Source organism: Heliconius melpomene, chromosome 16, assembly GCF_056956725.1.
Source record: "Heliconius melpomene rosina isolate 202511_hmr_F chromosome 16, ASM5695672v1, whole genome shotgun sequence".
NCBI classification, from domain to species: Eukaryota; Metazoa; Arthropoda; class Insecta; order Lepidoptera; family Nymphalidae; genus Heliconius; species Heliconius melpomene.
The window spans coordinates 5,288,022-5,310,365 of NC_140404.1; the positions used below are offsets into that span (position 1 = coordinate 5,288,022).

The 22,344-nt window shown below is 32.2% G+C and overlaps 2 protein-coding genes across 10 annotated transcripts in view; both read left to right on the forward strand.

The window, feature by feature from the left end:
- LOC146530782 (uncharacterized) overlaps positions 1-19,302 on the forward strand; it is a 30,231-nt gene extending 10,929 nt beyond the window's left edge. Inside the window, exons 2-7 of the mRNA XM_085199444.1 lie at positions 14,025-14,213; positions 14,552-14,732; positions 15,913-16,017; positions 16,518-16,690; positions 17,245-17,724; positions 17,957-19,302. Of these exons, the coding sequence (XP_085055570.1) occupies positions 14,036-14,213; positions 14,552-14,732; positions 15,913-16,017; positions 16,518-16,690; positions 17,245-17,724; positions 17,957-18,306 (1,467 nt within the window). The 5' untranslated portion in view covers positions 14,025-14,035 and the 3' untranslated portion in view covers positions 18,307-19,302. The remainder of the gene's footprint in view (positions 1-14,024; positions 14,214-14,551; positions 14,733-15,912; positions 16,018-16,517; positions 16,691-17,244; positions 17,725-17,956) is intronic.
- Positions 19,303-20,840: 1,538 nt separating this feature from the next.
- Positions 20,841-22,344, forward strand: part of LOC146530783 (spectrin beta chain-like) — a 48,378-nt gene continuing 46,874 nt past the window's right edge. For 4 of the 9 annotated variants that reach the window (XM_085199556.1, XM_085199553.1, XM_085199558.1 and 1 more), the window contains exon 1: positions 20,843-21,113. The gene's annotated coding sequence lies outside the window, so the exon portion shown is untranslated. Of the gene's footprint in view, positions 21,114-22,344 lie in introns of all 9 variants that reach the window. The other 5 variants (XM_085199560.1, XM_085199555.1, XM_085199559.1 and 2 more) reach the window with 2 other exon arrangements.

The window sequence follows — 22,344 nt, forward strand, 5'->3', positions numbered from 1 at the left end:
AATTATTACTTACTTACTTTTGTAAATTGCTTTCGCTGGCACAATACTTCAAAATTGGTAATTATTGTATACTGAATTCAATAATACCCAAATCTTTCAAAACAATATATACACAAATAACATCAATATTAGCTTTCACTTTTTCAATTGAAATTTATATGACACAAAACAAAGTTTATTAAAATACAAAATGGAGATTTATCTATTTATAAGAGTGATCTAATTCAACAGCATTGACTGACATTTCTTGTTTCCAAAGACATATATGCCATAATGTTTACTTAGAGACATCAAGTTAATCTAACGGAATCCCTGAGCCTGACCTACATCAGGTTCAGGGTTTTATAAAATGACGATCACATATAATATGTCAGGTGGCTTAGTGTTTCTTACGTAATAAAGATTGGATTCCAGTGGCAAGTTCTTAGGCAATACTGGTAATGGACTGCAGTGTGAACAGCAAGTCATCTTTCTGAACGGTCACGGTCAGCTAACGGTGAGCTATGCCCTAGAAAAGGGTCCGGTGAACTTTACCGGCGTTATGACTTCATTATCAAATGAACGTCATCTCGTATTCGATTTTGTATGAAGATGTCTTTGGTATGTCAGACACGTAAAATTCTTTAGATATTTTTTGATGTACTTTTGACATGGTTGTTTATTATGCTTGTCATTAATTTTTCTGCTTCACAGTTAGTTATGGTTATGGCATATTATATGCCAGTATATAATACGCCAGTTAGCCATTTTTTATTATAGACTTTTATGGTAAATTGTTATAAGTAACAGCTTACTATTTTTACTAATATTAATAATCGTGTGTGGTTACAGAGATGGGTATGTCTAAGAAGAAAGGGAATTTCTAGTATATACATAAGATTAAAGAACTTGTATGTTTTTATAGATGGTCAAGTTAACCAATTACTATTATCTGTTACGTTTTACTTTGTTTTATATGAGGAAATGATTACGAGTATGTAAAAAATATTTTCATTTCCATTCTGCTCTGGTAGACACTACGGTGTTAAGGTCCGCCACACAACACAAGATGTCTAATAAATTGGGCAGATCAGTAAATCTCAAACAAAATCGATATGAAAATTTTATGTTTGAAATACCTATTAGACATGGTTTTTTTATAAATAAAACAAATAAATAAACATTTAATAATCACTAAATTAGCACTTACGTGTTATTGTCAACAGATGAGTATAAACGTAAGTACGGTACTTAATTCAAGAATGGCGTGTCTTGAACAAACAAACTATCTGTAGGACCGTGACCCCATGGAGATGTTTCTCACGCAACCAATACAAATATTGGCCTGAATGAGATCTTGTTTCTGGATTCTTCGATGAGTAATATCTATATATTTTTAGATTTTTTCTGATTGTTTCATGTTCATAATTGTTTTTTCCAGTTTAAAACTTTTTAACTCATGAATTTATATTTTAAAAAATATGTTTTATATATATGATATATGTTTTAGACCTATTACATTAATATATTTCGATTTTATAATATCCCGACGTAGACAAGGCACGGCGTTGAGTTCCGCCACTCAACACGCAATATCCCGGAAGTAAGGGGGTAAGTGAGTCTTTATATTAAGTTTCTGCCTACTCTGTTATGCGTGAAAAAACGTGAAATTGAAAAAATCCATGTATAGTTTGTTATATTTTTATAGTTTTTTCCTGTTAAAAAAAATTATACATAAAACCATATGTAAAATGCTCTAAAATATTATAATTACTATGAGAAATAAAAAAAAATCAGACAATATAACAAATTATATAAATAATGAAGAAAAGCACCGACTTTCTATTGTTCACAATTATAACGACGAACAATATAGCAAAATCCATTCAACATTTCCACCTTGACATTAAAAGGACACCTCATTATATCTATCTATCTATCTATCTATGAAAATATAATCTAATTACAACCTTTCTCGACTTTCACGAAACTAAAAGTCAAGGTTCTGTAGGTCACAGGCACAGGGGGTCGTCACGAGGAAACCATACTGATAGATCCCGTTCCACATTTTCTTATATCTTACCTGGATGATCCTCAATTTTGAACCTTGTGATCTGTTAATAAAGTCTCCTTTTAGTTTTATTGAAATGTTAGTAATTGTTCTCATTGTTACGTGATAAGGGTATGGAATTCGATAATTATACGCTGTAGCGGGACCGTGGTCCGTTTAAAATGAGACGTGAGCTAGTTTTTAATTTTTTTTTTATTTAGTAGATAAGAATAATTTAATTTGAATGGATTAATAATTTTAAATGTACTGTTGATAACAATAACATAAATAATTTAGATTTTATTTTTTAATAATTTGAACATACCGGATATGAACTCGCTCATCTTGGACGGTTTCCAAGACGTTCAAATCTTTATACGTTTTCTATAACAGCAATTGTCTTTTCCAAGTAAAGAATGATGACTCTTTAAAAAGTTAAGTATTATTTTACAGCATAGTCAGATTTTAGCTGCAGAAAGTTCACTAGAACCACAATCGTATTCTAACCCTATTTCGCCGTTAAACATTAGCCTGGAAACCTGACTGTTCCACTTCCAAGGAAATTGTGATTTATATGACCAAGTGACAAAAGCAATTTTGCACACGCTGTATAACGCGTTGCAGGGCATTATTTATTAGAGATAACCGTCACCCTTATCATTTGAAGAAGTTTATGTAAAGCACTCCACTCTCCGATGAGGCTGTAGTAGCGTAGTGGCAATGCAATGACTGTAAATACTTCGGTTATGAGTGCGATTCCCACTTTGGTATTAAACAAATATAAAGACAAACGCGGCGCTGAGTTCCGCTATTCATTATGCAACTTCTCATGGGCGGTACATGAGGAACAAATTGTCTCACTACTAGATTTCCTTTATTTTTTTAGTTGCACACTGTATCCCGCATTAAATAGGGTAGGCAGAGGGAACCTAGTGTTAAGACGCCCCGTTTTCCATTGAGGGGCGGAACTCAACACCGCACTTTGCTTCCTCGATTGGCAATCGAACTCACAACCTGTCGCCTCACCTCACTGTATAACAGTAGCGTTTTAATAGCCTTATTAAAAAATACGATTATAAACACGAATTATCTGAAGGTATTAAGGTTATATTCCGTATTGTGACATTAATGAGGTTTCACTACCGCAATCTACAGTTACGACTACGAGCAGTCTTATCATATTTTATGTATTAATATCTGACTGGATGAGAAAATCGCTGAATGGCTTATTAAGAATATTTAACGTAAAAGCTAAATTTCCTGCATTGGATATATGTTTTTGGTTTAATCTAAATAAACTAGAAAAAAATCTTAAAATCTATATGAATAATTTTAGTACAAATTGTATTATATAATCTTGTCATTAATTTACTTAGGTATTATTATAATCATAGATGCACATATATTAAAATGTCTATTTTTAAATACGGAGAAAAGTGAGAAATAGAAGTGTCTTAATGCTACAAAAAATCTAAAATTGTTATACTTTGATAAAATTGAATTGCAATACTAATAATAAAAAAATTAAAATCGTTTCGGTAACTCTTAACACTAAAATTAAAAATAAGTGAAGTAAAAATAAATATTCATTACAAGCAAAAACGGCAAAAAATAATAATAAAAATTTCTGCTTAGTGTATCATTGCCAAAATACGTTTTGTATTACAACATAACTTTAATAAACGGTTATACTTCCTTCAGAATCCGTTTCGGTCCGTTGATGACTTTAAAGATTAAAATTTTAAACGTAATATTAGTATTTAGTATATGGTTTGCGTTAACGGTTAAACTAAAAACCCGTTCAACGATTGATAGTTCAATAAATATTTTTTTTATTAAAAGTATAGAAATGTTGTTGCTCTTTATTTATGGCGTTCCGAGCGTGCCAATTCAGCACTAATCACTTCGCCAGTGTCACGTTGAATGGAAAAGTATAGAAATGATTGCTACGGCATTTTAAATTTATGTCACAGAAATAACTTCTGTTCCTTTTTAAACTAATAATGGAGAACACGGAGTGTTTTAATACTAGGTTCCCTCTGCCTATCCTGCTGTGTGCGAGAAACGGCTAAAAAAATATTAAAAACAGAAAAAGAATATGGATGTTTTTATCGAAGTTCTAGGGTACGTAGTAAATTGTTATTATTATATTAATTGCGAAGAAATAAAATTTTAATTTATTTAAAGAATTTACCTAATACGTGAAATATTATATAGATCTAAGCTTATTTTTTATTTAATTTCAAATGTATGTTATATTCCTATTCTAGGTAAAACTAAAAATATGCGGCCGGTTTCTCTTACGCAATTTTAAAAAGTAGAGTCGTTTTTTTATATCATAATATTTTTAAATATAGTAAGTTACGTATTGTAATTTATTGTATATATTTAATAGGATTTGCTATATTTTATTAGAGTTAAAACATTCAGTTTTCGTTTTTAAAAATTTACACATTTTATATGCAATAATAACGGTAAATTATTATATTTACATTTTTACTTGGCACTGGATCAAAATGTGTGACTGTAAACGTAACAGGTTGTGGGTTCGATTTCCAATGTAGGAAGTGAAGAAATTAATATTTTCATTTGCTTCATTCCGCCACTCACGATGCAAAACCTCCTCCAGAATTTGCTGGCAAATGGGAAAGGAAGTGCCCTATAATTAGGTTCCCTCTGCTTACTCTCCTGTATGCGGAATACAGCGTTAAGTTATAAAAGATATAATTATTCTTTCTCTTATTTTCTGTGATATATTCACAAGTTAAGCTCTAGCAGTGTTTGCTCGCTCCTAGTTAGATAACAATCGCAAAGATGCGAGAGTGAAAGCGTTTTGCGATTCACATGTGAATCTGACTTTTGGTTACGTCAATTCTGTTTGCTTTTATTTGACTTATATTTTTAAAGTAAACGCTTCGTTGTAATTTTATAGTAGTTTTGTGAAATTATTGAATAAAAATATAGAATTATATTAATTTTATATTATAAATTGTTTATAAGGTATAGCTGTATAGCAATTTAATCAATATCAATATTATGTCTATGTTCCGAGGTTCTCTGTCGTGAAGCTAAAAAAACATATATAAATAATAAAGAATGTACGGATTATGGACGTAACTAATATAAGATATTAAACAAAATCGTAACCTCATCTTCAAAAATAAAATAAAAAAAAAAAAAAACAAATTATGTATATGTATAACGGCAGAAATACATACACAAATAAATGTATAGACCTATTCTCATTAAAACCAAAAACAAGTTCAACAAAAGAAATTATATAGATATACTCACTAAATTGACAGGTGTCTAACGATTTGAGACCTCTACAATGACTTAAGTAAGCCTCAATTATTATTATCTTTAATTGGTTATATAAAATTCAAATGTTATAAATTAACATTTATATTAGTTTTAATGAAAGTAGGCGTACGTGTTAATAAATAATTAAGTAGGTAGGTATATTTTGCATACATAAATTGAAAAAAAAAATTGACAAGGTTTATAGGCGTTTTTGATGAAATTAGCATGAATTACGTGATTTGGTAAAAAAGTTGTAATCAAATAGATAAAAGAAATATATTACATTTTTTTAGGGTTCTGTACCTAAAAATATATATTAATGTTTCACACTTTTTTCTTTTTTTATTCTAGGATATTTATTACCTAGAATAATAAACACAAATGAAAAAAGTAATGAAAGATTTAAAAGCAATCGTCAATCGTTTATCATTCTCTACATTCAAAAATTTTGAAGACAGACAAAAATCTGCTAGATGCTTCTATTGGTATACATGTTTCTACCATTGCCCCAGTTCAGCTTCTATCTTTACAAGTAACTTGGCTGCTCTAGTTTAGCTGAACTGGTAAATAGTGTGCAACTCTATAACAGGACCTATCGTAAAATGGAATATGAGGTCTAGGGGATACCGTTGCAGATTGCGGTCATATGCAACATAGTCTCATGTGAAATAACGTTTTCTGTTCTTTTATTGTTAACACTTAATTGTTTTCCATCAATTTGTATAGCGATGTACACTTGATTTTCTATTTTCTTTCGATTTTTCTTTGTCGTTATTTTTTTCAGCTTCATGTTGTATCTGCATGTGGCAGGGTAGGCAGTGGGGGCCTAGTGTTAAGACACTCCATTCTCGACTTTCCGTCTAGTTCTGGAGACATTTGCGGAACTTAACGACGCGTTTCGCCTCAACAAACACCGTCACACGTCTGTGCCTCTACGCCACGACTGGCGGCTAATTTCTGGCTGGCATAATTTTCCTATTATGATTCATGTTATTATATCAAGATAAAGTAATCAAATTTTTATACGTTTTTACGTAAGATATTTTATTCTAAAAGTATATTTCCGTTTTTACGGACTATTAAATGATATAATTTTATACGTTCAGAATCCGCAATGAAAAAAAAGCAACTGTATAGTGTAAATTTACCGAAATCATGAAAGTTAATGGCACTAGCCACAATAAAAAATTCAACTTTAATATTATAGACGCTACATTGACAATTTGACACATTGTTAGCCTCGATTTGCAAGTGACCTGTAACGCCAACTTTCCTAGATGACATTTAAAAAAAAAATTAGCCAAAAAAAGCAGAAAGGTAAGACTGTCGTGGTTCAGTGGCATATGCATGTGGCATTAACGCGACGGTTGTGGGATCGATTACCACTCAGGGCAATAAATGATTGTTTATTAATATTTGCGTTCCGCCCCTCAACAGGCCATGCCTTAAAAATTCAGCGGAACGTGGAGAACGGAGTGTTTTAACACTACTAGGTTCCCTCTGCCTACCCTGCTATATGAGGAATAAAGCAAACAAAAGCAAGAAGAAAAGAATGTCACCTGTGGGTGATAAGGCCGCCTTCACACCGTTTTTAATTTGTTTCTTTTTTAATTTTTTTTAAGTTAATTTATATTTGCAAATTCAATTTAAGTTCAATTATGGTGTAATAAATTGTTAAAATAAATAAATAATAAATGTCTTTAAGAGAAGTGTACTTATGTATAGTTTATTAGAAAGTAATAGCACGTCAAGATAGCATTCCAAGATACAGTATCTTGATTGTACATCTCCTTTGGTCGATGCAATTACGTGACAGGTTAATTTAATACCTTTGAACTTGAAGGGTCTTGAGTTTGTATTTAGAAAACTTAACTTTAAATAATAATAAAATGTTATATAATCATAATGTCTGGTTGTACACAATGATGATTAGTTTTTACTTTATTCTAAAGAGTTTTTATGCTTTAAATACGAATGTTTTACAAGTTAGGATATTTTTAATTGCGTTACCTTATAGGCTTATACACAACGCTACAAATAAGTAAGTTAAGGAAGAATATAACATAAGCAGATAATGATATTTCTAAGATGGAGCTTAAACTGGAAAAAAAACAACAATGATATGTTCAATATACAAGCACTTATTTTAGACAAAAATAAAAAAAAACTATTCAATATACGGAACACCTTATTTAATGATAGCAAAGAACTCTACATGAAGAACAGGCGAAGCGACGTTTTTCATACATTATATCTAATGATTTATTGTCCCCATGTTTAACAGTGGTGGGAAATTAATAATCATGTTTTGCCGTTATCGTAACATTTACTAGAAAACACTCCTCTCAGGTTTCCGTCCGCGGCTACTCATTATCAGGTAACGGCGTCTTGTACTGTTACTCGGAGAATCACAGAACGTTGCTGGTTGCGTACCAGTTGCTTAGTTAATGGGTTACCTGGCGGTTACCTGGGGGTTAGTAGGGTACGTGACTTTTTTTGGTAATCTTAGTCGTAGGTTATCTGTAATATGTCATACATTTGGTCATAACATTTATGTCTTGATTGTAGAGACTGAAATATAAAACCTAATCTAAAATTGCTTCAGCATATTTTTAGAGGTAACAAAAACTGAGGTAATACAACTTTTTGACATTGATTGTAAGTGTAACTGAAACTGATTTCAAAATATCATAGGTAATATAATATGATATTATCATTTTATTACTCACACCTATAGAAATATTTTAACATGGTCGACATTATATTAAACTTAATTTTCTCGTAATTAATATCTTCACGCTTTTAAACGAATACAAATACGCAAAGATTACTTTTTTTGTTATTGTCCATTTGGGCGTGTTCAATTTAGACCTTACTCCCCTTACATAGTTTTTATCTTTCTAATCTTTTTTAATTTCTTTTTTTTTCATCGTTTATAAAAATAGAGAAGAGAAACATACCAATAAGTAATTTAATAACATTTCCATGTTCTATTTTCCACCATCATCCATACATATTTAACACCGCAATGTTAAGCATTAGTAATTATACGATAAAAAGGCGAAACTCATCGATTGTTAGAGACGTTGTCGAGGAAATCTGCTCACGACGACCGTGAGAAGTTACTTTTCAACGAAACCAAGTTTCTTTTATCACTTTATGCACCGTATGGTGCACTTGATATTATAGTAGTAATTTTAAACAATAACTGTCTGTCATCAGACACAATTCAAATGTAAATTGTAACACTTCGTTCACCATTTTTCACCGAATTCTGGGGGCATTGCGTGTTGGGTGGCGGAACTCAACGCGACGTCATGCCTCGACACCAGGGCGAAGAAATGAAAAAAAAATACATTTTCTTCTTTTATTTCCTGGAGTGGAAATCGACCACACCCACGACCTGTCGCCTTTACATTCACACGCTTGCACCCCTGCGCCACGACTGTCTAACTTAAAATTATCCATTTCACGACTATACTTACACGCGCACGTAACTAAAAATAGGAAATAATTTTTGATCTATTAAATATTAATTGTTTCAAACTTCAGTTTCTATCAGGAAACTTATTTTAGTGCCTACAATTATAATACAAATAATAACTAAATAACTAACTAACAAGAAATACTAAATAACAAAAAATTACAAGTCGAATCGATTGTCCCCCGAGAATGTACATAAACCAGTAAATACTTAGTAAAGTAAAAGATTTTGGATATTCTTAATATAGTTTACTGTGTAATCACAAACAAGTAAATACTTAAAAATTAAAACTGTAAATAAATTATAATTAATTAGAGGCACTCTTCATTTTACTTATAAAATAAATATAAGAAAACAGACAGATTTTACTTATATGTTTTCTGAACTGTTGACCGTACTGTAACTACATGGAACATTACAAAAGTATTACGCTAACGTTAACTGTTTCTATAATGAAACTACATTACGAACTTTATATTATAAGCCAAAATTTGAATCCGTTGATTCGATTTGCTACATTTAACATGTGGAGCATAAATTATAATGCAATTTTACGCGAAATATTTTTTTATATATTCAAACATGAAATAACGACGAGGCCAGTCGTGGTTGTGGGTTGGATCCCCACTCGAGGAAATTTAATATTTTTTCGTTCTGGTGCCGAGTGAAAGCACGGCGTTGATTTCCGCCACTCAACACGGAATGCCTCCAGAATTCGGAAAATGGAGAACAGAGTGTCTAACCTGCTGTGTGCGGTATACAGTGTGAAGCTGAAAAAAAATGAATTAACGAGATGTTTTATTAAAGTCCCCATTACGTCCATATTTGTTCATTCCATCTATAAAATTACAGGGAAATATTAATTAATTACCAATTCTTTACAGTTCAATACATTCCCATTACACTTAGATGGCATGACTATTTAAAAAAAATCCTATTCATATTCTAATACGTAATAATCCGTAACAACGTAACTCTAATAACAGTCTATGGTTGAAGAAAATTGGTAATTAGTGTGGGTTCAATTCCGTGGGTTCAAAATCAGGTGGCATTGAACTTGGCCTCTAGCCTCTTACTTAATAGTATGGCGGAGGTGGAATTATAAATGCTATTACCTCCTGACAAGTTATTATATTGGATTTATGATATGTGAGAAGGTAGAGTTGCTTGCATGGTTCTCGTACTCGGTGGACGTGCTGGGTAGATGTTAAATGCCTGCAGCTATCTTGATATTGATTATAAACATTTATTAGTTCTTATATACGTGGATACATTACTTTTAGTGTACTTCCTTATGAATTGTACTTTGTGTCAAAAACAGTATACAGTACAGTTTTACGCTGTATTCCATATCCCCCCTACTAGGAAGGCAGAGAGAGCTTAGAGTTAGCTTAAAACTCTCCGCTCCCCACTTATCGCCGATTTACTCAATGCCACGCTTTGCCTCGACATCAGACCATCATCGAACCCCCAACAATCACACGTTTGTGTCCCTGCGCTATATCTAACAAAGATAATGCTATACCTATGTATATTTAATTTCAGTACAAAAAACCGTGACTAGAATGAAAATTAATAACTTATCATATACTCTAGACTTATCGTGCATCTTTCGCACTTTCGCTTTTTAATAGAGTCAGTCAACATTGTTTCATTTGTATCTCATATTTAGATACCTGCCGAGTACCTCGATTCGTTATTTAAGAATGCTATAGATTAGACTCCATTTAGGTACCTACGTACCGTGCCCATGCGATATGATCGGGCTTTCACTCGTCTAATTTATAGTAGGGCTCCAACGGGATTTTAACGAAAGTGTCCGTTATACAGCAAAACGGCGTTTAATTAATGTTAGAAATAAATTTGAAGTTAATTTTACGATAAATAAGGTTTTCCTCTTCCGATATATTCCAATTAAATGTATAATTGAACGTATATATTTGTTGTGTTTTTTTTGTCTATTAATTGAACTTGTGTTGCAACTTATACATACATACTCAGGAAACTTTTGCAGTTTGCTTAGTAGATATAAGGTAAAGAGAAAATGGTAGAGTTTTATCCAAAGAACGATTTTGTAGGTATATGCGATTACGAAACCTAACATTTTTTAAAAGAAAAATATCCATTAAGGGTTTAAATTCTAAAACAAAATAATTTAGTTTATATCTTTTTTTTTATATATAAAGGTATCGAAATGCTTAATTACGGTTTTTTTTTATAGAGCATAATACCATGATCAAAGTTCTTGGTGGTCTATTCACACGCACAACGTGGGATTCACAGGTTTAATAACTTAAATTATTTTAAATTACGCAATGGTAACTGTGTACTTCCACGTTGCTGAAGAAGTATAAAAATATTATAATTATAATATATTTAAATGATCATATATTGCCTCTGTTCCGCTTTTTCATAGAAATTGAGTGTTGATATCTAACACCGATAAATAACAATGTATAATTAATTTACAAGTTTTTAATTTAATTAACTAACTTGAGGCCCTCGTGGCGCAGCGGCACAAGGTGTGACTATAACGTGATGGTTGTGGGTTCGATCCCCACTCGAGGAGATGAAATATTTATTTACATTTATATTTACATTTCTTCGCTCTGGTGTCGAAGCAAAGAGCGACGTTGAGATCCGCCACTTGCCACACAATGCCTCCAAAATTCGGCGGAAAGTGGGGAACCGAGTGTCTTAACACTAAGTTCCTTCTGCGTACCCTGCTATGTGCAGGATACAGCGTGAAGTTTAAATAAAAAAAAAATAACTTAATTTTATTTCGACAACGTCATCGTATGCAACTATAGCAACTAATATTAAAGTTGATACAAAATGACATTGACTTTTTATATCCTAGGTCACTATCACATTTACTTGAAACATTTAAGAACAATGGAAAGCTATGGTGGTACCCAACATCCAGGTACCGTTACTTCGCAAAACTTCCGTTCTTAGCCAACTACTTTTGATAGCCCAGTTCGATTAGAGCGACTAAATTAAACTACATAAATCATCAGTAATTAACGATGTATTTTACTGCAATCCACTTGAATATACATACGAAATACATTGATGAAGGTATAGACTGGTGGCGCAGGGGCTCAAGCGTGTGACTGGGAACGTGATATGTTGTGAGTTTGGTTCCCGTTAGAAATTAAATGTTTAATATTTTCATTTCTTCGCTCTGGTGTCGAAGCAAAGCACGGCGTTTAGTTCCGCCACTAAACACGCAATGCCTCCAAAATTCGGCGCAAAAAGAAAAACGAAGTGTTGTGTTCCTTCTGGTTATCCTGTTGTGAGCGTGAATTTAAAAAAAAAAGATTAACAGTCTACTCCTTTTAGAGCTTGGAATCCATCCGGTAGATGATTTCGCCCAAGAATCTTCAGGTATGCGGCAGACGTGTCCGGCCCAGTCCCATTTCAGCATAGCGGCTTTCATGCCCACATCAGCGATTTTTGTGCGAGAGCGCAGTTGGCAGACCAAAACGGAGATGGCGGGACGAGCTGGACCATTATAGGCCTGACTGGTGCTCAATAGCGCTAAATAGACCGGAATGGAAGAAGTGGAGAGAGGCCTTTGCCCAACAATGGGATGATGTAGGCTAGGGAAAAAAAAAAAAAACAGTCTAGTAATAAAAAATTTAATAACTATTTATAAGGTTTTCACCTTTTTAATCGTATTAAACGATGACATATGTATATCAAAGAAGAGCTTACAAAGAACTTGATTTCTCTGTATAAGGCATGCTTAACTATATACGGCAAAAATAATGAATTTATCAACTAATCGACAGGTAGAAGCGAAGGAATGACACGTATCTCTATTTAGTTGGGGAGGTGTCGGCGATAATATATATATGCAACTAGCGGCCCGCTCGCGGCTTCGCCTGCGTGAACTACGTTATTATTAATTTCAGTTTCCATGAGTACCTACATCCTATAAGTGACGTCCATGCAAAATTTGAGACTCCTAGCATTTGTAGTAACGAAGTTTCATACAAACTTTCAAACTCAAAAACAACCCCTTAGAAGTTGAATATTGCAAATTCCCGTCTTAGCGAGCACCTACGTCCTATAAATAACTCCTATGCAAAATTTGAGATTCCTAGCACTTGTAGTTTCTGAGATTTCGTGATGAGTGAGTGACCTTTCGATTTTATATATATAGATATACAAACAAATAAGTATTTATGTATATACTCGTATAAAAAAGTAGTTAATTAAAATTACTTTTACATTTAACTTGAACTGGTTTTTTTTATTTTTCATCTTTGTAATGTAGTTAAGACTAAGTGCGATAATTCTGCTTTCCTTCATCTTATTAAGCGAAATAAGCGTTGATTGCATATCATTTGCGATCAACAAAAGATCAACTGTGAGTGAGAAGTAGAGAACAGAGTGATTTATCTATAAACAGTATAACTTGGTGTAGTCAGAGACCTGACTCTGACGTAAATGTGGGGCTTACAGAAAGACAAAAAATATTATTTCCATTAAAAATTACAAATCTACTTAGATACTAAAAGTTAAACGTATTATAAAAAGGTTTACCAATGTTTTTTTATAAAATATCGATGCTACATCGCTACAGATATCGTTCAAAGAAGTAAAAAAGCACTTGCTGAGGAATTACAGCTATTTTTACTGATAACAAGAATGCGACAATCTATTTTTTTAATCTGATCTAGAAAATTGTTTTAAATTGCTTTCATTTCCGTTGCTTTGGGCGCTGCTCTAACCGCAAGTATTATCGAGTATATCTATTCTTTAATCCTTAATGGGATATAAAATCCAAATTGTTGAAATAGCCATCTTTAATAATGTCGATTCCTTTTGGAAGTTATGATTACAATATTTTTGTAAATACAGACGAAATGAAAGCAAGCAAGCGAAAGGAGGATTTCGAAATAACAACTTAGTCATTATTATTATGAAATATTCGTTTCTTTAGCTTAACCTGGAATGTTATAGATATACGTAGTTAAATGTTTATGTCCTTACCTAAGAGTTCTGTCAATTTTATTATTTAAATTAACCACCATTACAAATAAAATATCAAAATTTATTCTAAAAAAGATTTTAGTACCGCTTTCTGTTAGAAATGTATGTTTTTTGTAGATAATTTTATGATATACAACTATCTGCTGCCGATTGTCGATCTGTTTCATTTCCATTCCTATAAGAACATATTAATATTTATTTCAGGGCGCGCCGAAATGTGGCGGACTATCCTATTCATCGCGGTCACTGCGAGCGTCGACGGTCGACCAAATCGAGTTAAAGATGTAACGACGTCCTGTGATAAAAGTTCCATGAGCATAGAGCTGGAGATGGAGAAGCCCTTCAAAGGATTGATATTTAGCAAAGATTTTTCCAGAGAATGTCGAGTTCAGGGTGCGTATTGTTTTATATATAGATAGAAATTACTAAATTTATTTTTTGGTTAATTATATTTAAGTATATACCTATCCGTAAAGAAGTTAGCAATGGTTAGTTAGTTAGGCAAAGAACAGCGTTAAGTTCTGCCACTCAACACGCAATTCCTCCATATTTCGGCGGATAGTGGAAAACTAAGTGTCTTAACATTAGGATCAAAGGTTTCCTTAGCCAATCAGCATAATTAGTTTTTGAAGAAGAAGAAGTTTAGGAGAAGCGCGGCGTTGAATTCCGGCCCTGAATGCCTAATGTGACTAATAACCTAATATACTTATCAAACATTTCCCTTATTAAAGGTCAAATGCTAACAAAAGCATCAATACAACTACCCTCAAATGCTTGCGGTGTGAGGACGTCCACACTCAACACCACAGCGGAGGAGCCTGACGACGACGACGACTTGTACTACACCGTGGAGCTGATAGTACAAATGGATAGACAGCTGCAGCAGTCGTCAGATCAGGAGTTGATAGTCAGGTGTGTTAAATGTAATATTTTTATATATATTTACATTCATATAAGTTACATGTAGGTACCTTTGCTTGGAATTTAAATATGTAGAAAATGTATTATAAAATAATTTATTTTTCATACCCCACAAAGATGTTTAAATAATTTATAAGTTTTTTATCCAGTCTTTGTTTACTCTTATTTTCTCAGTTCTCTAGATTTTTTGGATGTTTAAGCTGCACATGAATTTGTTTCATCTTTAGATCATGTTAGTAAAATTTTGTGGAGTGACTGAATGTTTAAACATTCAGTCACTCCACAAAATCTGTAATTTTTAGCTTTTAAAAGCTAAAAATTACAGATAGGTACTTGCCTACCTTACTTATTATTTATTTGTATCATTGTACGTGGAATGTTATAACATTTAGTTTGGTTTCGGCAAACCTTGACATTTGCTATTGCTTAATAAAAGGCGCGGCAAGGTCGAACCCTCGATAAATCCACCTCTCTATTAGTAACCCCATCAATCCTCGAATATACTTACTGAGTTTTCGTCTAAATTATCTTATAATGCTTTATATAATCATACTATTTACAAAATGGGATCATATACATCTAAATAAATACAAAAACGAGCAATTAACCTCTTATGTTCCTACCGATTTGGTAACACAAGTAATATTATAGTATTAGGAATTTAAAAAAAAATCTATCTAAATATATACAATAACTTTTCCACTTAACTAGTGGGTACTGGGTCACTTCAGAATTGAGTCAAGAGACCGCATTGTCTCTACAATGCTCTCTCTACCACTTACATGACGGAGTTATGAGAGGGCCGGAGTATATTTGTTTCCTTTTTATTTATATCTATAGTCTATACTAGACTGTAATGCGAATGCCTGATCAGAAAAAACCTCTCTTCAGTTCTTCCACTCTTATCCGTTTCACGTTAATGAGGCACGTACCAGTAAATTCTGTAATAGTCCAGTTCGTCCGGACTTCTCCGTGTTCGTCGGCCGATTCGCCTGATTCCAATCGGTAAAGATGTTCACTTAAGTTTCAGCATATAAATTTAAATAAATATTTCATTTCCTCGAGCGGGGATCGAACCCATAACTCCACTCTACTTAACCTAAGTACTTCTAGAAAAGCAGTATAATATCAAAAATCAATAAATATATAACTTTTAATATGAATCATACAGGTGCAAATTACAACCCCGTGCAGTGCGCATAAACAGTTCCGCGCTGGAGGGCGTCATTACAAGTAAGCTGCGAGAAATGAGCGGACACGACGGGAAGAGGATGAGGTAATGATTATATAGGATTATATGATTATAATTTTGATGTCATCCTACTAGAATTTGTATATGTAATATTTGTGTAATATTATATTATAATTATATCTATATCGTTTATTAGTTGCAACTCAATATGAAGAATATTGAAAAAAAACTATAGCTTCACGCTGTATCATAAAGCAATGTACGCAAGGAAATTTAATGTTATGACACTCTGTTGTTTCTGAACTCTTCGACCAAACTTACCAAAAGACTTCGGCGAAACTCAACGCCCCGCTTTGTCTTGCGACTAGAACGAGGAAATTGAAAATAATTCCTTCTCCTGAAGGCGATTCGAACCCACAACTATCGTGCTTACATCCAGACGTTGTGCTATTGCGCTAGTTTTATTAACTGAATAATATTTTTTTACTCATTGTGTTGCTATGTTAAAATACTATTGGCATCATATGATTTCAAAATTATAATTACAAATTTAATTAATTAAAATGATCGTTTAATGTTTTCAGGACAGGTCGTAATCGTCACGGTTTTGAGGCAACACCTGAATCAGAACAAAGGCAATATCTCCTTGAATCTGCCAGAGCGTGGATGGAGCTGGCTCCAACTATCGCCGGCACTGAACCCGCTACTGTTGAAGTGGGACAACCTACCAGATTGCTTATTCAGTGTACTTTACCAGGTGAGAGGTATACTTGTATGGTCTATTTTTTTGCTTCATGTTGTATCCTAGGTGGGCCAAAAACCTCCTCCACTTGCCGATGAATTTTCGAGAATTTCCGTGTTACACTTATTGTGTGACGAGACTCAACGGCGGAACAACTTGTCTTATTACTAGAGCGAGATCTGTATTAATATAAATAAATAAGTAGTCTATGTATATTTGAATTTCTGATTTGATATTGATTTTGTTTTTGGAATATACCAACAGACATAATTATACTTCTAACTTCGATTAATATTAAAAACCAGAAATCACTGGAAAATTTGTGATGCCATTTTTGGCTTCTCAAATGGATTCCGTACCAAACCCCTACATACAACCTAATAACCTTATTTCAACAATGCAAATACTTCATTTTCTTAAACTTTTACAAATTATATCTGTAATTAAAATTAATAAAATAGTTTCAACTTATATCCCGAATATAGCAATGTAGACAGAGTGTTCAAATTCAAAACTCTCAAAACTCAGTTAAAAAAATATATAATAAAAACAAAATAATTACTTTCCAGTTGGCGTCGGTCTTCGTATAACAAACTGCATAGCTCACGACGGTTTAGGAGAAGCCTCACAAAAATTACTAGACGAGGCAGGCTGTCCTATAGACGAGACTATATTCAATACACCTATAGTACACAAACACAAACACGAAATCGATTTCTTGGAGACCAACCACCATGATAAAATGGATCCGGACTATATTTTCAAGAACATGATGACATATCAGCACGCGGTCACGACGTTTGCGGCTTTTAAGTTTCCGGATAGGGCTAAGCTTCATTTATCCTGTGGGATAGAACTTTGTAAGGGCCCTTGTCCGAATGTCGATTGTAGATCCTTGCAAAAACCCCAGCAGACCAAGGATGGGCTGGTGAGGAAGGCCAGGCTTGATAAGGAGGCTAAAGGATTGGTGATTGATAGGTTGGAAGTGTATAATAGTATAGAAGTACTTGCCCCTAATATTGAGTTGGAAGATGAAGCTTCGATAAGAGGTGTGTATAGGTGTTAATTACGAGAGAATGACATATGAATAGTTGTCGCTTTGTTCGCTCGTTGAGGAATTTGAGTTGTTTTCTGATCATTTTCTAACTCACATTAATGCAAAGTTTGATCTAAATCCGTTCAGTAGTTTGCAAACACAAACTTCCTCATTTGCAATATTAATTGGGATATATAAAATAAATAATAATTATCCTCACTAAAAAAACTTATAACAATTTCCAGGTTCAAGAAGAGTAGAAGGAGAAGACGAATTCGTCCGCAGTTTCTCACCTGGAGACAAAACCATATGTCTATCACCGGGCAAAATGGCCCTTGCGTTTTGTATTTTAGGGATCATATTTCTATGCGCTATCGCCGTCGCATTCGCGTCGTTGGTGCGAGCGAGACGGCGCATGGCGAGAGAACAGGTGCATACATCCCTCTCTTTCTACACCGGAAGTAAGAGTATGTTCTCTTCTAGTGGTAGCAGTAGTTCTGGACTGAGCGGAAGTAAGCTGTTACTGACTGACAGTCCCTATTTAGATCATCACTCGTCGTCTAGCAATAATTGGCCATATACAAGAGCTTTTTAGTTGTAGTCTGATTTAATGATTTACTTTATATATTTATTGTTTTATTTCAATAATTTGTATGTGGGGAAATGTATTGGAATTGTGGTTATTCCAAAATATAAGATCTCAAGGCGTATATCGTATAAACTGTGACTCAATAAGAAATTTGGGCGTTGCGTGGTAAACGAAGTGTCTTAAGTAAGAGAGTATAGTGCTACTCTCTCTGTCTACTCTGCTATATGCTAGATACAGCGTGAACCATGAAGCTAAAAGAAAAGAAAAAAACGTTATGGCGACATATTTGTATTATAAATTTAATACAGCAAATACAGCGTAATTACATTTAGTAGCAAAAACAAGCAATTAATTATTAAACGTACCTGGCATATTTTTGTATGAAATATAATAAACACAAATTTAATTAACTGATTTAAATATAAAAATGTAGGCATAGAAAATCTATTTTCTACATTAAGTACTAAAAGTAACCTGACTTTGTATGTGACGAAAGGAAATTTTAAGTTTAAATCACTGCCATTTACTATTTAAATAATAATTTGTACTTAATTTATTATTAACTAAATAGAATAGACATGAGACGTTTCATATTTAAATTTATATATTTATAATATAACTTTTATTGTATACCCTACTTCCTACTATGCATCTATATGAGTAACAAGTTCATTAATAAAAGAAAATAATGACAATGATAATATAATAAAATGACAGTATAAAATATTTCATACATACAATAAGACTATCAATAGTTATAAATATAAACTTAGCCCTAATTATTTAATAGAGAATGTAATTAGTTTTATTTTAGCAGGTTATGTATAAAGAAAGCTTTATGTTATATTTTAATATAAATGACTTGAGGAGATGCTTTTGAATACAATTATTACATTTATAAAAGATTTTTATATTATTTATAAGCGCTATTTGGGTATTGGGATATACATGTTATTAAAATTTTAGTTAAATTTATTTTATACCATTAGCATTTCCTCGACTTTAGTTTTAAATTTTTTAAATCATATTTAATCAAAACTCTTTTAGGAGTTTATGTGATAATTTAAAATAATAAACATTTTTACTATTTAATTTGTCACTTTTATAATAAAATTTAAGAAAATTTAGTGTGTTTAATTGGACATAACGAAACAAGGGGTGGGGAGGGGAATTTTGTGAAATCACATTTCAAAACATAATATACAAATACAATTTCAAAATTGCTTATAATTACTACATTTGGAAATTGTAATATGATCCGCAGGGCAGATTAGTCCAACGAATGTTACCAACTGTAATAAGGAAGTGGAAGAGATCAAAAAATCATAAATCATATGAAAGAAGTTGATCCAGCTTATGTAGAGTGCTTCCGTTAGTCTCGCCGCCAATAAAATCATACTAAAATACAACATTTGGGATGATTTTATTTTCATCAAACAATCTACTCTAACAAGATTTATTAATATTGATTATTAAGAAAATATAGTTTCCCCTGACTTTAATCTCAGCGACCTTTGTGTAACTTTGTGTAACAAAGATTTTCCTTAAAATAATTGGGCACCTTTATTTACTATAAGTTAGCTTGACTTTTAAAGCCAATATACAGCATAAAGAGTTGGTGAAAATAACAGTATGATTAAAGTTGTGGGAGAATGAGCGTGAGAGTGGGAGAATGTGAGGATTACTTCTAAAAAAGCAACAATCTCTTCCGTAAACACAGATGTTTTAGAAGGGGGTTTAAATTGTATCCTATACCTTTGAATTGCTACTATTGCATGAATATGGAGTAAACTGTACCAACACAGCTTTTCTTTGAAAGTTGTGACGCATCTGTAAAAAAGAGAACATCGTTAGACCAATTTTCATGTTCCATTTTTCCATCATACAAAAAAAATTAACTACCCATTTAATTTGACCGCCGAAACTTCGGAATGCCGGTACCCCGGAATGTTACCAGACTAAAAAATAAAGATTAATACTCAGATCATTCAATACTGAAATAGACAAAGACAATTTTTATTGTAAAATGTATAAAGTTCTTTATTTTTTATTTGTATTATAATAAAGATACAAGAAAAAAATTGTGGAATATTAAACAGAATACTTAAAATTATTTTATCAGAGTATCCGATATTACCAAAGACAATAAATTGATTCATCTGTCGGACTCCTCCTTTCGATCTATGCCGGTGTATGACATCATGCTATGCAAAGAACAAGCACAAAACAGAAGAACCAGATGATTTTAGCAAAATTTAACTTTTTAAAAAATCCTACATATTTTTATCAATTATTTAAAACCGTGGATAATGTTCATAATATGAAAAATTGTTATACTTTCTAAGAAAACTCATGTTGTAATAATTATAAATTAAATTTATATATTAAATTCATATAGTTTTATCAAAACTAAATCGTAAAAAAATATAGATATGTCAATATCATTAATAAAAAAGTATTCGTTGATTGTCATTTCTCTCTGTGTTACATTTAGTCTATGCCATGGGTGGTAAGGTGATGCTTTCGCGGCGATCTTTTGCCTTGCCTTGGACGCCGTGTTCGTACTCGTAGGCGCGGATGATATTTGGACGTTTCTTATATGAATAGCGATTATTTTTAAGTTTAATTTTAATGAAGTGATTGAATAGTGATTTTAATACAAAAAACCGGTTTGATAAACAATTAGTTGTGCTTCGCGTGATCTGGGTCCTCATTTCATAGGTAGCCCTGGAAACTGAGTGGTATTTTGTGAGTGTCGACGTTTATGTGTGTCATCTGTGCCGATAAATAATATATCGTTATATCTGATAAAGGTAAGCATATTTTTGTTACTGTGTTAAAAAAATCCAATTACCGTTTGTTATGCCTATTGGACTCAATTTCGACGCCCTAAGGTCAAAAGGCTAAAAATTTATTTTGACCTTATTGGCAAAGCTCATCTGATACATTGAGTTTTCATTCAGGTTTTATAATTTATAGAAGTTCTTTGTATAAATTGTAAAACCTGAATGTAGTCCTATATATGTAATATTGTAATTATAGAATTAACAATTTCAAAATAAACTGTTATAAAGGATACAGCTAATATTATTTTGCTATGAATTATATTTGTTGTTTAATTATAACATTATATACCCACTTAAGATATAATGATGTGATAAACTACCACACCCAATTATGACATAATTTCTTACAATTACATTACATATCATATAAGATTGAATTTTTATTATTAACATTTATTCTATTATTGCTTTAAACATTTTTTTCTATCAAACAAACAACCTTACAAAGTATGTCAATGTAGATTAAAGGATTAAAAAGATATACTTAAAGATGAAATAATTTTTAATAAATAAATAATAAATGTGAAATTATACAACAATTTTACATATATCGTTAAAATATTAATAACATTTTTTTCATTGAACAACCATCAAGGCAACCAAGTCATTATCCATATAATCAATTTATATATAATGTTGATTTAATAGTACTAATATAATAACAGTATGCGGTCAGTTAACATTAAAGCAAGTGGATAATCACTACAGTTTATCAACCATTGCAACCAATGGCTTGTGACTATCAGGTTGCTATGCGCTTAAACAATTACATTTGTGCATTGTTGCAATATAATAGACAAGGTCGTCTTTTATGGTGATGCTAAAATAAGATTTATATGTAATTAAAGCTTGGTTTATGTATTTTTGACTGACATTTACTGTGCTATTTCTTATGACTTGTATTTTGCAATTTTTGTTGTTATAGAGGAGGTAGACCATCATTACTAAAAAAATAATTGTAGTACCTGTATCTTTCCTAGCATTTATTTTTTTAGCTTTACACTGTCTCCTATGTATCCTCTTTCTGCCAACTTTTGTGACATTGCCTGTTAGTTGCAGAACTCAATGCCACCCTTTGTCTTCTTACCAGTAGAGAAATGAAAAAAAGACCAAGTGGGTGTAAACCCTGGGCCTGTTTACATTTAATAAAATATGTAATTATGTAATTATAACATAAATTGTGTAATTACTACCCAAA